An 18467-nucleotide genomic window follows, 5' to 3' on the forward strand; every position below is an offset into this window, starting at 1 on the left:
CTGCAGACCATCGGTAAGGGACAGCTCAGCCCCACTGGCTAAAGACATCCCTTTCTCCCTAAGAAGCTGCTGCAGCCTGGCAGCAGATGACATCTGCTCCCTTCTGACCAGCTCCAACGGGCTGTAACGCAGCATCCCACCCTGGCAGCTCCAGAGCCAGGGACAAAGGAGTGCGGCCAGCACCCCCCTCTAACCTCATTTCAGAGGTGAGCTCACTACGGTCTTGTTTTGCCTAGTCTGAAACATGATTACTTATTATTAGTGCCTTATTAATAATTCAGTCGTCCTGTTAATTGCAAAGCCTCTGAGAAAGCAACTGACAGTTACACAAGGAACTATTTGTAACGCAGATGCAGTCTCCAGGCCCGTCTTGAGCTGCGGTCAGCACGCAGCAGCAGCAGCAGCAGCGCCAGTCGTGTTTTCCCAGCAAGCCTTTGTTCGGGAGTGCTGCAGTGTGCTGCAGTGCAGTCCATGTCGCTGCCTCCTCCTTCCCCATTGCCAGGCGGAGCACGTACGCTGCAGAGACTGACAGAGACCTGGCATCGCTGAGCCATCCCCCCACTGCGGGCCTGTGCCAAACACAGCTACAACAACTCAGGCACCAGGAAAAGCAGCTGCGTTTGCCATGCAGGTCAACGGCTCCGTTCGGCACATTTCACACCACTCTCTCTGGCTGGGTGGCCAGCACTCGCGTTTTATTAGAGCTAAGAGTAGCAACACACACAGGGTATTGCAGCTGAGCCTTCAACCTCCTTTGGGCAGAAGTAGCTTCTTTTTAAAAGAAGAAGAAACGTGGCTTGTTAAAGAGCAACAAGCCTAGGCTGCAAGATGCTAGGGATTTGCTCCTACCCATTTAGCTGTCAAAGAGAAAAATTATTCTGTACAGCCAGAAACAGCAGGAGAAAACAATTCTAAGTGAGATGCAGAAGTAGACTGTGCAGATTATTGGGGTTTCTCCCTATTTTTTTTTTTAAGCCGAAATCACTGTGGACCAGAAACGGAGGGCCCCATGTTTGTGTCTGTTTTCCAGGCTCTTCAATTTCTAATGAGTGAAGCCGCCACTTTCCCTGATACTGAGCTAATGACACTGAGCACTTCCCGGCACTTTTTACCGGAAGACTGAAGTTACTAAAAGTAGGTCTGTCACCACTGCTGTCCCTGGCTGGGCACACTAAAACAAAGAAAGAAAAGGAGGGAACTTTTCTTAGGAAACCAAATTTGAAACAGCATCTAGTGCTCCGACATATTCCTATGCAGACGCCTGGACAGTACTCCTGGGAAGTATTTAGGGCAGGACTACCTGATTTTAGGTAGCAGAAGGTATCTGTTTGACTTAACAGCACAGACATAAACTCATCAGAGTCTTAAACCTGTAACCAGCATCTTGCCACAACAACAGTGTTTTTCATAGATGGTTGTAAACCGCTGCTCAGTCTACAGGCAGGTCAGAAATACACCACTAAAATGGGAAGTGGAAACAAACACCAACACAGAGCAGAGAGCCCCTTCCATGTTCAGCAGAGACTGCCAGCACCTACCCAGCAGCAGGGTGTACCCTTGGATTAGAAAGCTTCAGGCAGCAAATAAGGTAAGTGGGGCAGGAGTGCATGGGAAGTATCTCCATGCTGCCTATCTTCCAGGCGATTAACCTTGCTAGCTAAGCAGCTAGGACAAAAGAACAAAGCCACAACTGATGGCAATTTCAAAATTATTTATGTATATACCATTTTCATAATAAATTCTGTGGTTATCAAGTACACCAAGGTGTCCCCTTCAAAAGTGACTGGTCACTTGAAGCGTATGCACTGTGCTAGTCTAGCAAAAAAATATGAAAAAAACCCACAAAGGTGGTGGGGAAAGACCTAGAACAGGAAAGGGGTGACAGCAACTCACGATGCTGCAAGGGCTGGTACATCCTCAACAAAACAAGGACACCTAAGCGCAGAGGAACCGCCAAAGGGAAGGACACCTTCCCCCAAGGTTCCCCCTGGCCTCGGCAACGAGACAAATGACAAACGGTGGCTCCTCCTGTTCCCCCCGAGGCCTGGGCACACTCCAGACCAATGGCATTTGGACCTCGGTCAGCACAACTCACACACTGCTAATAAGCTGACAGATGCCTTGCCCAGGGTGCAGCGAGAACACCACACGTCACTGTTTGTGTGGAAGATCCCTGGGTCACTCAGCTCCACAAAGAGCAGATCTCCTTCCTTCCTGGCTTGGAGCAGGGCCACGGAACCCGCTTGCTGTCAGTTAGGCTCCCAAAAGTAAACCACATATGAATACCGATTCCTACAGACTCTCCTCCTGGTGTACTCCTGCAGCACCTCTCAGGATCATTTTAGAAGTCAACTGTCCATAGGCAGGTGAACTTCCAAACTGTTTTACCAGGCTGCACTAGTCCTGTGCTGTTAAAATAAAGTTACAAAGAATAAAGATTATTTTGTACCATGAAAACTTAAGATTTTGCAGGGGCCTAATTAAAGGGCAAATCTTTACGTGACCTCCTAGGCATCAATATTCTTTAAGTCCCAAGTTTGCCAGTCTGTATCAAAACATTATCACTCCTGTATTCTCAGCAACAGGATTTGGCCAGCTTCATCCCTAAGGACAACAGCATAATGTTGAAAATAAAAGTACAACTGAAGTCACAGAAACTGGTGCAACATCTTCCCTTTATATAGTCCTGGGTTCAACAGTGTCAAAACAAAATCAGCTTTACTTACCATGAGTCTTATGAAATACGCCTGGTTTATCTTTAAAACTGATGTATCTGTATTCGTGTTAGCAGCCAATATAGAAAGATGACTGCTACAGCCACGTAGGAGGAACCAGGCAGAAAGAAAACCCCTCACATTTGGGAAGCAAAGGGGTTGTGCTTTCTTTTTTGTATGTTGTGTGTGTTATGTACTAAATATAACTGGGATCCAAACCAAGATCCTCCAGCTCAACAATAAAGGTACCTGATGACACCACAACACATTCTTTAAGCAAAATACGACGTTCCATCACAAAAGAAAACAATGTTTTCTGGTAAGGAAAACATGACAAAACCTGTCCCAGTCCTGCTGACTCTCTAATGTGTTTTCCTGTGAAAACCCTGATTGCCAAAAAGCACTGCCAGCAGAGCCCAAACACCACAAACGGGATGAAAATAAATTGCAAACCAAAAAAGACAAGCTGTCTGCAGTCATGCAATTTACCTTGCAATAACTAAGAGATGGGCTGTAAGAGCCATAGGGCTAAACGTTACAGGTATTGCTCTCAGAAGTTCAATACCCTTTATCCCTTATTATTTATTTTGCTAGTCACACATTCTCTGTCTTGCTTACTTCAAGGGTCTGCAGAGAGCCACCTGCTTCACAGGCAATGAAGTTACAGGAACACAGCTTCCACATTCTTGTCTTCTATATTCAGAAGACCTCAAGACAAGCGTGTGTCTCACAGTGCACTGAAGGCAAGAGCTCAACAGCATACCAATCATCAAAACGAGCTTTTCTCCTGCTGCTAAAATCTAAACAGCCCCAGCCCAGCACAAGCAGCTCTTTTGCTCTGGAAGCACCCTAACTCTTTCCAAAGGCAACAAAGATGCACGTGGCTACAAACATATCCACATATTTGTGGTATTACCCAAGGACTCTGCTTTGGATGATACAATTTCAGACTTTTTTGTGAGCCAAAAAATTGCAAGTTTTTCCATTTCGTGAGATCTCCCATTACATATAAATCTGAAGAAACATTACAATAACATTTAATAACATGTGGTTAAGAAACCACAAAGAAGGTTTCTGAAGCTGTTCTTCAGGGCTGTGCCCACCAAAGGTGATGAAAATGACCACATTTCTCTATCTCCAAGACACCTCATAAATTCACAGAAAACATTCTGAACATTGTGTCTTTTCTGGAAATCATTCTATTCTTCCTCAAATTTAACAACAAAAATGTAACACCAAAATTACTTCTGTTACTCCTTTGCACAGCAGGAAGAGGTGGTGGCTGTAGGTCCTCAGAGCCTGTTCTGTGAACAGCCCAAGCCCCGGCAAGGCAGGAGAGCCTGGTCTCGCAGAGCTTTTCCACCAGCAGCTGCTTCCATCGGATGGGAGCTCTGAAGCTTTTGTGATCTGATCGATGGAGCCACAATACTCCACCCCTCTCACGCTGCACCTCCTGTGGAACTCTGCAAGCCCCAAGCACACCCCTGGCTCACAGGTGAATTTAGGGATCTGTTCCATCACACACAAAGCCATTTTCACTGCCATTGTCCTCAGCCCTTCACAGGGGAGCGAGAAGCTATCCCACGGATTCAAAACCAAGCTTAGGAAACACAGTAAAACTACTCATGGTGGTATTTCTTTGCAGGGTCCAGTCCTCCTGAGAAAGCCAGCCGCTGCAGCGTTGTCAGGGCTGGGATGCTCCCCAGCGCTGGCAGCGAGGGCAGCCCGGCTGTCCCAGCAGGGAGGAACAGGAAGGAGACACTTGGTCAGATTTTGACCCGCGCTAAGAAATTGGTTTGAATTTCATCCTCATTTCCCTGAAACATGAACAAACATTTGAGAGCAGAACAAGCTTCTTTTTAATTTGTACTCAAGGGAGCCTACTACTGATTACAGTCACGATAGCAAGTCACGGACAAAACATTTCTAGAGATGCAAAACTACTCTGGTACTAGTCTTCTAAGGATGCATGGCTATTTACACCAGCTGGCATTTTACAGAGCTACAGCACGTACACTTGCAGTTACACCCAGACAACCTGGATATAGTTTTGCACTGTCTCTTTTGGCAGGGTTGCTTTAAACCAGTGGTGTTTTCTTAGCCCAGATCCCTTCACCAATGAATTTAAAGCAGACCTGCACCAACAGCTCTATGAGCCATCATGGCAGGCACAGTGAATGGAAAATGCAGTGAGCAGAAAGGTTAATCTAGTTTAACTCCAGACTCTGGAAGCCTCACCTCCACTTTCTCCCTTAGCGACCTCCATTAAATACTGAATTTCCTCAGTAAGAATCTAAACAGATGCTTGCCATTTACACGACAAGTTTTCACTGGGTGGCTGCAGAAGCACCTGCCTTGTGAAGGCTGCTAACAGCTTGTGACAGCTCCTGATGGCATGTACCCTATACTAAAAGGGTAGCTAAAACGCAGCACTTGCATAGCAAAAATCTGTATGAGGTTCACAAGGTTGCTACCAGGAATGCATGTGATTATACATCAAGTGGGACAGTTCCAACAGAACTACAAAAAGACACTCCATCACTTCCTTGCTCAGCCATGTGGTCCCACCAGCAAGAGGCAAGACACTCCAGACTTTGGTAAGGGTGGAATCCCCACCCTAAATGCTACAGAAAAGCAGGGACCAAATCTGGGGGAAACTGCTTGTGCTGCAGATCATAGTTATAAGCATGATGCTTCACCTGCCCTCTCTGCAACAGCCCACTCCTCTCATGCACTCCCCCCCCCCCTTCTAACCCAAAGATCTCTTCCAAAGACACTGCATTATTTCCCTTTCTGAGTTATGCATGCACTGTTCCCAAAGAGCGGGCACCAGCTCAAACCATTGCCTCCTGCTCACACTTTATTACAAAACACAGTAAAGCCACACGTTAGCAGCCACTGAGTCTCAGATCTTGCATTTCTTTGTGCGGTAGACGAAACACCACTATGGTCCAGGTACAGAGCTAAGAGGATACCAACACACAGCAGTAAGTGACAAGACCTCCTTTGCTTGACAAGCTACGTTTAAGGAGTTACACAGAGGGCTGCTTTTCTAATCTCTGCACACTGCTTTACTGGATAAGTAAAGACTTCCTTTTGCCAAGCAAGCGTCAACCAGCAAGAAACTCTCTGTACCTCTCATGATGGGGAAGTGAAGCCAGAGCTATTACAGAGGAAATGCTGCTTTGCACTGGTGAAAAATAAACCAGCAGTTCTTAGCAGTGAGCAGCATCTATACCACTTGCCTCTGTTTTTTGAGGGGAGGTTGTGGGGTTTTTTTGTTTGGTTGGGGTTTTTTGGGTTTTTTTTTTTTGTTTTTTTACAGTCTCACCTGGAGGTCTGTTTTTTTTGCCATGCTGCACAAGCTAAATGATAGGCAGCATTTGACTGGAAGGACTAAGGGATGAGGGTGCATGATCTCTTCTTGCACATTCCACTGGGGCAGTTTCTGCCCAGGATATAATTATTTCCCCACAGACTTCTAAAGACTGAACTAACGGTGCCATGCGAGATCTGCATCTGCACATGTTCCCAAGTACTGGCCTTAAATATTCAAGAGATAAGAAGCTACTCCGAGGGCACTGGCTTCTCAGCATGTGCAGTTTCTGTGTTACAACATTCACTGTATGAACACATGCAGACCGAATGTAACATATGTGATAGCTGAGCACCATAAAAAAAAAAAAACCCAAACATGCAGCGCAAAGACATTTTTCTGTTTTGCAGAGCAAGACAGGTACACCATGTTCTCTCATCCAGTGCAAGCTATGGGTGGGGATGGAAGCAATCTAAGGGCATGTCGCTTCTCGTAGTGCCACTGCTCTGTTCCTGTTTTACAAATCATCTGTCACTTGCCTGTAAAATCTTGCTCAATTCCTCTATACAGTAAAAATCCTGAACACCTTCCATGCCACAGTATCAATTTGATCTGGTTTAGTAATTAGTTCTGAGGTGTCGTCATTGTAGGAACATATATTTCTGAAATGTAACTGTAGTAACATCCTCAATGCATCTTACAAAAAAACTCTTAGCTTTTTGTACCGATAGCAGTAAGCTATCACAGGTCATGCTCTCTACCAAGAAATATAAGCACTTAAAATTTTTAATTAATATTCTAAGACATCTGTGCCAGCGAGGCAGGTCACTTCCAGACCTTTTGATAGTGTGAAAAGCCACAACTCCCAAAGCACAAGATGAGGAAAACACTACTTACACTCTAAGCCTAAGCAACAGCTGAACAAAGTCCATGCTTTCACAGAAGAAAAACACTGCTGGGCACAGGCAGGAATAATGATGCAATCCAGACTGGCACATATAGCCATTGTCACTGATTTTAAGCCATTAATCCACCTACCAAGCAAGACTTCTTATCGGCAACGCTTCATAGTTCTTCCAAAGCTGTAGGACTTCAGCTATTACTCACAGGCCACCTGGGACTATTCTGTTCCCCTCTAATCCCCAGAAAGGGACGGTTCAGGCTGACTTCTCCCCGCACCCCCTCCCCCCACCCCCCCGCCCAGGCTTCTCTTCCCCAGAGCTTAAGGACAGCAAGATTGTCAATACTATCCAGGAACAGCTACTTCAGCAAACCAGGGAAGGTTTTAGACACACCATGTGGACCTGATGTATTTTAGAGGTCGGGCAGATTGCTAAAGATGTCACTTCTTGTGCTACTTTGTAATTTGTACAAAACCAGTTGGCTGCCTAAGGTCACTCTCTGCATCTCGGGTCAGAAATTGGCTGTGCTTTCCCGTAAGTGTCAACACTATGAAAGATGTTGTGTTTGTGCATGTACGCAAAGAGCAACAGCCTCGCAGGACATGCTGTGCTGCTGCTCACCTGCACAGTGCTGCTCACTGCTCATGGAGACTCCCTCCTCCACGGGTTACATGCTAAAAGAGCTATAAACAGGAAAAAAAGCACCTCACAGGGCACTATGCAGTACCTGTGCTATGGTACTGCAAGTACGATAAAAACACTGACCCAAGTTTTCTCTCACAAAAATTGCAAACATAAGAATCAAAATATTCCCTCAGAAATCACCAGACAGATGAGCAGAATAGTATCAAATAGGCTGTTTGCTGCAAAATCAGGTAAATAGCAACTGCTGCAAGCTACAAAACTGTGAAACACTAGAACGGGTCAGCAAAAGGGACCGAGATCTCCTTCGCTGGAAGCATTCAAAAAGTCAGACACCAGTCATCTTCACCCCATCCCTATACTGGGAGTGGCCTACACCGTCTTCTGAAGTCCTGCTCTTTTTGATGAAGCGCTCTGCAAAACAAGTTTTGCAATAACCTGGCACGGAGCAGGCGCGTGCTTCAAGCATCCCTAAGCTCCCCAGGGAAGGTTTGGGCTACTGACCTCATCCTACAGCGTACCGACTCAGGAATGCTAGACTGTGGAGTTAGGATGCAATCTGTCCTTCTGCACACGTGATGCTACAATAAAAGTGCTGTCACAACTTGAGCTTGTGTTGTGACATTGCCCTGGAAGGACTGGGGGCCAACAAAGGAGGGCGAGCAGACAGAAACACGGCCGTGTCCCACAGCTGGGGGCACAGGGAGAAGAAGCGGGAGGCACAGCAAGCTTAAGAAGGCACGCATTTACGTTGTAATTATAGCAGCGTGACAGACAACACAGAAGCATGCAGATTTAAACCCAAACAAATACTGCACAAATAAAACACATCACCCTTGTAATACTTACTGGAAGCAGTACTTTGTCACATCTGCACATCCACTTGCAAAGGGTGGGGGTCCCGGACCCCTCTGTAGTACCTCTACCTGCTTCCAGGTAAATAAAGCGACACCCCTGACACCAGAGGACTGACCTGGGGGTCTCCAAAGGCATCAGCGGAGGCTCCAGCCAGCACCCGGCGCAGACCCTGCGGCAGGGGCGGACACAGCGGGCTCGCCCCCAGGCCGGGCTGTCGCCCTTCGCATCCCCGCAGCCAGCCGGGGCTCCTCCGTCCGACCGCGGCGCCGGCGGGATGAGCTCTGCCCCCGCCGCACCTGTGCGAGCGCGGCGCTCGGGCTAGCGCCCGCTGGCCTGCCCCGGCACCGGCCCCGGCCCGCCCGCCGCAGTGGCAGCCGCCGCCGAGCGCCGGGCGGCGGGCAGGGACATGGCGCTGCGCAGGGCCGGGCGGCGGGGCCGCCCCGGGGAGAGGCGCGAGTCCGGCCACACCTCGCCCGCCCCGGGCGCACCGTGCCCGCCCGCCCCGGGGCCAGCGCCGCCTCACGGACGGGTCCCGGGCTGCCGCCCGCCCAGCCTGTGCGGCGGAGCCTGCGGCCGAAGAAGCGCGGGCGCGCACGGCCCGCAGCCGCACCGCTGTGCCGGGCGGCGGGTCAGGCGAGGCGGGGGGAGGCCGGGAGCCGGCGGGGCGGCGGCCCCGTTACCCCCGGCGCGCCCGAGGGCCCATCGCCGCGCCCGACACCCTCTCGCACCCGCGGGCGCCGGTACCCGCCCCGGGCCGCCCGGACAGCGGGACTCCGCCGGGCTCGGGCCGCCCGGAGCCCGCCGCCCCGAGACCCCGCCGCCGGGCGCTTCGGCTGGGGCTGCCTCGACGGGGAGCGGGAGGGCGCGGGAGGGCGCGGGGTCCCGCCGCCGCCCCTCAGCCCACACCGGGGCCCCCCGGCGCCGCCATAGCGGGAGAGCAGCCCCGTCCGACGGCCTCCCCACCCCGCGCTCAACGGCGGCCCGGCGCGGCCAGGGGCGGCGGGAGGCGGCTGCGGCCGCCGCCTTCCATTGTCTGTGCCGGCGCGGCCGGACGGGCGGCCCTGCCCTGCCCTGCCCCGCTCCGCTCCGCTCCCGCCGCCGCCGGGCCCCGCCCCGCCCCGCCCGCCCCGGGCGCTGACGTCACCGGCCCCCATTGGCAGCCGCCGCTGTGTTTACAGCGCGCGCCCCGGGCCCGGCGGCCGCGGCTCTGGCCGCCCCCCCCCCCCCCCCCCCCCCCGCCCCTTTCTCCGGGGCCCGGCGGCCGCGGGACACCCCCCTGGGCCCGGTGCCCCGCTTCCTACCCGGCTCCCCGGCCGCCTCTCCCGACGCCGTGCGGCTGCGGGACCCCCCTCCCCGGGCGGGGCTCCCCCGCCGGCCCGGCCTGGGGGTGGCGGTGGGCCCCCCCCGGAACGCGGGGGCCATTCACACACCCGTGCCCCAGCTAGAGTGGGGTCGGGCCTGCGGCACCCCTGAGCGAGCGGCTCTGAGGTGCAGTTCTCACGCCCTACACACGAAATAACGACCCTGTTACTAATTGCCCTAATGGGGGCCGTTTGCAGGGCCGGTAAAACCGAGACTGAGCTCCAGGGCAGGACGGTGGGGTACCTGGGCCCCAGGGGCTCCACAGCTCCCACCAGCCTGGGAATCCACAGCGGCTTTCCAGGGGAGTCGGTGTCTGCCCGGGCAGTCGGGCTGGCTCAAAAGGCAACCACCAGCACAGAACACAAAACGCTCCTCACCGCGATTCAATCGCATTATAGCCAACGTGGAGAAGGACAGACTGGGAAATGCAGCCAAAGCAATAGAAGACAGGCTTCCTGAGACACCTGTAGCACAGCAGCCTGTCCTGAACCATCCTCTTGAAAGAAAAAACCAAACAACCCTCAACAGGAAAATAAAACAAGGCAAAGCCTCCGCACAGGCTAGGTGTAGTAAGTGTGACAGGAGGATGGATAGAAACGTTTGAAGCCCACAGGGTAGTTCCCAGCAGTGAATGAGGTCCTGAACGAATGCTCACGCATCCCAGCAAGCTGCACCACAGCCCTGTAACACAGCACGAGACGTTCATCCCTTCTCCTGAGAGCCCGACACACCATCTTTTCTGGGAAAACCCGAGATGTAAAGTTAGACACACAGTCACCTCAACCTGGATGGAAAGAGGAGCGATAAACAGAGCAAAAAAATTCTACTGTGTATGGACTTTTTTCTACCAAAAGTCTCTTACAGCTGCAGAACAACATTTCTAAGGAACCTCACTGATACTGAACATGTCTCTTCTACAAGACTGTGCTGTCTGCATCTCATCACATCTGCATGCTAGGAAGGCAGTCCGGTCCCGGTAAACAGACCTCTGCCGAGGATTTGGTGATGAACACCTGCCATCTTGCACGCTTACAACTGCGTTACAGAAATCACGTACCTGTCAGACTGTGAAATGCCACAGGTCGCACGCACACGCTGTACTGTCACAGTCACTTGAATGCACGTGATCCCATCCACCTCCTGGTGCGCCGAAATGGGAGCCTGGGTGCCACAGGTATGGCCACGTCATGCTAACGCAAGCGAGCCACCAAAGACCCCAGTCTTTTTTATGTTTTCCCGCCACAAAAGACAGCCAAATCTTAAACTGAGAATCCAACAGTAGCTGAAAGGCTGCCTGTTAATGCTCTCCTGCATCAGAACCATTCACGTTCGGTACCAGTCACACCCTTGTCCATCCCATACACGCTTGACTCATCAGTTCGCATGTCGTCGCCTGCCTGTATTTTTAAGTCCTGTTTGGGCTCCCTATGGCAGCACTCACTCCTCCACAACCTCTTTTCTGCAGATGCATAAGCATAATGGCAAGGAGCACTCAAACCAATCTCCCTGGAATTTCTGATCACGTCCCATGCCAAGGAAACGTCATCTCTACAAATGCTTTTTGAAAGCACTAAAGGCTTCAGCGGAGGGCAAGCATACGTGCTTGCCACTGGAAATCTGTACTAAAAAGCCTTTCTAACTTATTACACATCTGTCACTAGAAGGTCTCTGTCCTTCAGTTCAGAAGGGGTCTCATTTGCCTTTTGTTTTTCTTTCTTAAGAGAACCTCTCTACAGACAGTGAATGAAAAGTGAGGTCAAACGGCTATAGCAGCACACAATAGCTTCTGAAAAACTCAAGTTTTATACAGAAAAAAGAAGAGGCTGCCAAGTTAATCAGAGGAGATCAGGATCACATGGGAGTGATGAGAAAGGCTTTCTTTGAAAAGAAAGAACACCACTATTCCAATTAACTGGGAAAAAAATGCAAGAACAGCAGCAGCTGGTGTCCACTGCCCATTTGTGAAAGATCTAACTCATCTGTGGTGTAAAACAAGGAAAACTCGGAATAAAACAAGTGTGGCTGTGTACAGTTCAGAAAAGGGTGCGCTATCCTTTATAGTGCAGCATAGACAGCGAAAAAGGAAGAAGCCCTTCAGAGGATGGCCACCCAGCGTGCTGCCCCTTAGAACTCCTTCTCTACTCATTCCTTCGCTTGGCTTGACACAGTCCTAGAAACAGGAGGCATGGAGGGATGTGGTCTCACTAAACTTCCCAGTCATTTGCAGTACTGCTCCCTGATCCCAATGGCCAATATTTGCTCTGTGCTCAAAAAGGTGGGATTTTATCCTCACCTGAAGCTCACCACTTCCACGAGTAGCAGTTACTACAAACAAGGAAGTAAGTTAATGGAATGTTTTTCTCTGGGGAAAAAACACAATTCCAGTTGTTTCACTCAAAACACCCTCCTGTTCATTGTATCTCTCCCAGACCCCGAGCCCTACAGGCACTGGTTTAATGTTCCCTGAATAATCGTTAAGAATTACCTGCCTTTTAAAAAACCTTAACCCAAAAGTTCCAGTAACTGCTTATAAGAAGGAAGTGTGATAACATCATACCACTGCTGCTCTCTGCTAGCGCAGTAGCCAGGTGGAAGCAGACCCTGCTGTGACGCTGCACAGGCACATGCGTGGATCTCATGGCATTTCTCTGTGACAGAAGGCACAGCAATGTCCCCCAGCGAGCAGCGTCTCTCCTCTGAGCTGGCACCAAGAGCTGCTCAGCACGCAAAAAGGTTTGGGCTCAACTTTTTCCTGCTGGTCACCATGGAACTCCAGTTTTGAATGTTTTGTTTCAGACGCTTCTTTGCTAACCCATCTTTGTTGACATCCAGAAGCTTCTACAGAGATGTGATTCCAAGTGTGCCTACTACCTTAGCATGAACTGGAAGCCATCCATACCTGAGAGCGGCAATTTTATGTACATACCTATTTTAGTTATTGGCTTTGTTCACACCATATTCTTTCATGACTGAGCTACTATTTTAATGTCTGGAGCTGTGCTACAGCCTGTGTAGCACAGCCTATGACTGCAGAGGCCTGCAATAACTACACGAGTCCTGTAACTGGACATTCTCAAGAAGAGCTTGCAGAGAAACCGAAGCCACTATGCTGTGAGCTGGATACGGTCAGGCAGGTACAGACTTGCCTCCTTAGGAAAGAAAGAGAGGCTGAAGGTTTTCAGGTATCTGCAGAACCGAACCTGCAGAACTGAACAAAGGTGGCGGATTAATTTTGTCTTACTGTAACTGAAAATACACGGGTCACATGTAGGAGGTCTTTGTCTTTATTTTAAAGAGGTTTATGGAAGACAATGGTTTATCTAAACTTCTGTACGATGGAAATTGCTTATCCTTTTACTAGGCTGTTCCTGGGGTATGGTTGGCTGTTAACCCTGCCTCTCTTGCAGTGGTCCTGCTAGCTGGAGTCATTAACTTTGTTTTAACAGTGTAGTGCAATGGAAAAGTGTTCTACTGAGTTAATAAAAAAGAATTTTAAAATTCTAGTCAATATTTTGGACTATAAGTATTCCTTGAAAAACCTTCCCTCAAGACTACGTAACAGGCAGTAGGGCAAGGATTTGAATCAGGGCAATTAAAGTCAACAGAGGAGGCAGGGATTTGTGTATTTATTCTATTGATAGAATCAACTCACATCAGCTTATACCTTAGCTAGCTAAGCTAACATTTGTTCTCTAAGAATAAACGGGAAGATGATGCTGGTCCTTTAAATAAGAATGTAATGTGCTCCCTTTGGAGCACTGTGCATCAAGGCAGAGCTTTCTGATAAGTCATGGTTAGTATAATTATTCAGTCTTTTTCCCTGAAGGGCCTCTGCAATGCAGCGGTCCTTTTACTTTTTTTTTTTCCCTCCCTGTTAGCAATGCCCCAGTTTGTTCACTGCTGCAGTCCCCCTCCCTTCCACTGTCACCACATCATAACAATCTCTTAATTGAGAGCTTGTCTGCTAACCAGGAGCTCCCAGACAAACTGCAGGCACACCAGAGACAGCACTCACAGCCACCTTCTGCAGCTCCTACAAATTCACCAGCACTGGGGGAATTGTCAAGCAAGGGTTTTAAAACCTATTCACTTTGCATGCTATGCTGGAGGGACTGCTAACAGCTGAATGTCAATCCCCATCACACCCATATGGGCTGTACTTCACATGCAGCACCCAGCCTCAGTAGCAGATGAAAAGCACCTGCAGACTCTTCCAGTACCCAGAAATCAAACAAACTCAATTGTCATGGTGAGCATAAGACAATGTGCACTTCCTCTTTAAGAACCATTTCCATTTCTGTTTGCAAGTATGCCTCTACAGCCAAGTCACACACCTCTCTTTACACTGCAATAAGCACAGTGATCTGTCTCCATTCTGCTCGCATCCACAAACGTCGGAAGCAGTGCCGCCCCAACTTCCTTGAAACGTCCCTCTTGTACGTGGCGTGAGAAACACAGCAGGCACAGGTCAGTGGAGACAAACTAAATGTTTGTGTTCTGTGATGCTACAGGGAGGGGGAGAGCCAGGGAAGGATGCTCCACTCTGCTGCTAATATTAATGGATAACCTTGAACAGCTGAAGATACAGGTACTGTGCCACTGAAATCATGCCTGATGCTACTTTGAAGGAAATTCTATTTCCTTACTATTTCCCCCCCAATTGTCTCCGAAAGCATCAGCTCAGACTCTGCACATGTACATACACCGCTCTGCCAGGACCCAGCTAGAAATGGCTCCTCCTCACCTGCCCATGGCGCTCACGTTTTACAGATGAGCTGTGGATGCTCTAATCAGTGGTGTCAGGGTGCTCAGATTTGACTTGCCTCACTAGTCCCCGGGCTCACAGCTGCTAATCGTATGGAGAAAGCTTATAATAAATGCTTTAATGAAGAAAGCTTTTCCTGTCAGGGCTTCCCAGACAGAACAAGAGAGCCCACCAAAAACCTTTCAGACACCACCTGCCTACACTGACATGTAGCTGGCCTGCATTAAGCTTGAAACTGTCAATATTTCTCCCGTTAAATTAAAACAGTTCTAAGCATTTGCCATGTCCATCAAAGATCTAAAATAATAACAACGACACAATAACATATGCTTCAAATCTTCACCATGATAGCAATATTTTAAAGGCATTGAACTGGTGTCAAAAGTAATATCCACAGTAGATTTCCCAAAGCACGTGTAGTATTACAGTTACCATGTTTGCAGCTGACAGACAAAGTAGGATGAGGTTAATTGCCTGAGGAACAAACTGCATCAGTATAGTAGCTCATTATTTCTCTTGCCTGCAGTATGGCCCTGTGCAAACAACTACTCCCATGACCTCTTTTGTGTAACACTTTGTAACATCGATATTAGTTTCTCAGCTACCAAATCTGTGAAGACTAAGGATCCAACCTTACCACATTTGTCCCCTTTATTTAGCAGAGAAAACAGACACTTTGCAAATGGGTCACCAAGCTGGAGTATTGGGACTTTGCTAAGATTGCACAAAACGCAGCGCCCCAGTAGCTGACTCCCACTGAAGAAGAAACATGAAAGCAGTATTACTGGTCCTTTCCCAGCACGTCATACAAAACAGCTTTTTCCCTGCATCTCCTTGGTCAGAGTTGGAAGCTGCATCTCTCTAGCAATTGTGCACAGGAAGGGAAATGAATGTTTCAGGCTCTTAAGTTCCCCTGCTATCCTTCTCATCTTGCTCCTTTATAAAATGCATTTTGGGGGCAGAGCGTTACCAGCTAAACCTGAACCTAAAACCTGCATGCACCGAGCTGCCATACAAATCCGGAGCCTGTGTTCCCATCCCTCAGTGTGACATTTGCGTTGTAGAGAGATCTATTTCTGATCAATCATGGATTCTTCTGCCAACTACTTGGCTAAGAGCTAATGCTGTTAGGGAGTCCATCTCGTCCCTGCAATGCACAAGGGATGCTCTTATGAGTCCAAAAAGGGTGATTATGGCTGTCATGTGCCACAGCTTGCCATTAGCACTGACTGGTCTGACACTGAGACTCTGAAGCGTTTGGCAGAATGTGTGTCTGCCCCATTTGGTAACTCCTAGGAAACAAGGTGGATGTGGACATCACAGCAGTGGTTGGCTAAAGTCCCCTCATTCCTTAAATTGTCTCACCATCTTCCCACTTTCTGCGTATGTTAAATACACTTTTTTCTAAACAAGCTCAAGTTTCAGAGTTCTCAGGGAAGACAACTGCAGGGTAGATGCTCCTCTGCTGTTAGGGACTGGGTAGTCCCTGTTCAGCCTTCTTTTCAGACAAAGAAAACACCCCTTTGTCTACTTCCCATCAAATGCAGCCACATAACGTTCACATCAAATGAACTAGGAAGAAATTTCAGCCAGAAGACTTTGATTAATTGTGTAACAAACCAACCAGACCTTCCCCAGAGCACAAACTTGCCCCTCTACATCCCTCCCCCACAACAGGAGCTGCCTCTCACATTCACAGTCCTACCATTCATTGAGCTCTGTTAAAGACTATCGCATGCTGCTTACCATCCAAGGACAGCCAGTCATGCTGGGAGGAAGGCAGGGTTGGCAGAGCTCTGGCTTTATATTCAAACACCACAGAATTGGAGATGATCTGATTGTTGAAGGCAACTTGCAAAGTCACGAGCCCAGTGTCATGAGCTAAAAGGAAAGCGCATGTGGTAAGACAGAGACCTCCCCACAGAAATGCATGGCTAGGTATTATCCTATTGTGCTAAGTGGCAGGCTGAGAGCAGATGCAAAGAGAGGAGAGGGGGCATTTGACAATAATTTTCTGACTAGACAACCGAAGAGTCCACAATACCAATCTGTATTTTCAAACACAAAGGTTCTAAGTCATCTAATGCGTTGTTTTGGCAGGAGGCAGAATCACATGTGTTCCTAAAGATTAACCAGCCTCGCCGCATTTCCAGTGGGAAGCTGGGGCCTAACAATAAAGCTAAGTTATTTTCCATACACTTGATGCCATATACTGAGGGCCAGCACTACTGAAAATCTCTGCAGGGAGGTTGAAGGTGCTCTCCTGTGAGTGCCAAGGACAAAGTGCAGAATATATGCGAATTAAGAGTCAGTAGAACAGTGATCGCACCCCTGAATAACAGCTGCTCTTTAATCTGCTATTTCAAAACTACATAAATGCTTAGAATGACTTTATATTATTTCCAATAATTATCTTAAAGCTAATTCAGAGCTTCTAAATATTTGTTGTGATCTGCTGTGATGTATCAAGATCCAAAATTGCTGTTCTCACACTGAATAGGCCAAAGAAAAAGGAAAAGCTTCTCGATGTGTACACACTACCTTTCACAATGGGCCCAAGGGTTTAGTTGAGACATATACGCGACACTATCAGGCTAAGAATTTGCTCTGAAGCCACCAGCTCTAGGAGAGGGGTGTTCCTTACCTGGGCAGTAGCAGCGCAGTACCCCTGGCTGAATTAAAGATGCAGGCACTGAGATCTGATCAAACAGACAGCTGTAATTATTGCTGGCTTCCTGCCATGGACCAGTAATTAGGACTTTTACTCCTCCCTGTGTGGAAAAGAGGGAAAGAAAAGGAACATTATGGAAGAAGCGATCCCCAGGGAGGAGCATGCACTGAAAGGGCTGAATTGCAAACAGCATCATGAGGGCTAACAAAAGTGCCAACTTAACAACAGTTCCTTGGCACCAACCAACACAGATGCACCAGTATCCCACCAGCATGGGAAAATTGCAAATAGCATTCCGTAGCAGAGTATCTTTGTTGTAGAGCATCTTTATTTCTCTTCACTCACTCTGTTCCCCACTCCTGCCCATACACTCAAGCCCAGTGCTTGGCCAGCGTGACCCTCGCTGCAGACCCAGCACCGAGACCAATCATGGCAAACCATACCAACACTGCAAGCCACACATCCCTCCCACCGGGCAGTTCCTGGGAACTTCTGGGTGCTCCACTCCCACCTCCCGCCCACCATCGCCTCCTCAGGCTCCAGGTTTGTCACCTTGCCACGAGCAAGTGCCGCGGGTCGGTCACAGCAAGCGCGCTGTGTTTGCCACGGCTGCCCTGGCCCTGCTGACGGGGATGGAGGCTGCGTGCGGGGCACTACACATCGCCTCCAAAGTCCCAGCTGGAAGCACCAGAGGAGCGGGACCCTGGGCCTGACCCGTGGTGGCGGCAGATCTCTGCTGAACACAGCAGCCCGCAGCTGGTGCTTTGCTGGGTGCTGGGGCACTCGGTCAGGCAGGGACGCGGAGCGGCCCCGAACGGGGCTGTGGCTGGGGGGGGTCCTTCGGCCCCGGCACCCCGGGCCTGCCCCGGAGCTCTCCCCCTCCCGCCGCCGGGGCTCTGCCAGGCTCCGGTGCCGCCGGGACAGCGAGCCCCGGGCCCCACGCCCGGCCCCTCGGGCTGCCGCAGGCCCGCAGCGCCGCGCTCCCCCGCGGGGCTGCAGCGACGGGCCCGGCTTCCCGGGGCGGCGGGGGCAGCGGGGCCGGCCCCGCTCAGGGAGAGCGGCTGCCGGGCCTCCCCCCGCCCGGCCCGGACCCGGCTTCCCCTTCCCTTCCCCGCGGCCGTGCTGCCCTCGGGCGGCCGCCGGCGGGAGCGCGGCCCTCGGAGGCGGATCGCGGCCGCCTCGCCTCCCGGCAGCCCCGTGCGGGGGCAGCGGCACGGCGCCGGGAGGTCCCCGGTGG

The 18467-nt window shown here is 50.1% G+C and overlaps 1 protein-coding gene across 19 annotated transcripts in view; it reads right to left on the reverse strand.

The window, feature by feature from the left end:
• Nucleotides 1-18467, reverse strand: part of CAMTA1 (calmodulin binding transcription activator 1) — a 323364-nt gene that overhangs the window by 28637 nt on the left and 276260 nt on the right. For 15 of the 19 annotated variants that reach the window (XM_037379737.1, XM_037379724.1, XM_037379725.1 and 12 more), the window contains 2 exons: nucleotides 17204-17330; nucleotides 16306-16440 (listed from right to left, as the gene is read on the reverse strand). In XM_037379737.1, the coding sequence (XP_037235634.1) occupies nucleotides 16306-16440; nucleotides 17204-17330 (262 nt within the window). Of the gene's footprint in view, nucleotides 1-8423; nucleotides 9528-10851; nucleotides 10929-16305; nucleotides 16441-17203; nucleotides 17331-17782; nucleotides 17902-18467 lie in introns of those variants that run through there. The other 4 variants (XM_037379733.1, XM_037379736.1, XM_037379735.1 and 1 more) reach the window with 4 other exon arrangements.

This window comes from Falco rusticolus, chromosome 3, assembly GCF_015220075.1.
Source record: "Falco rusticolus isolate bFalRus1 chromosome 3, bFalRus1.pri, whole genome shotgun sequence".
Taxonomy (NCBI): domain Eukaryota; kingdom Metazoa; phylum Chordata; class Aves; order Falconiformes; family Falconidae; genus Falco; species Falco rusticolus.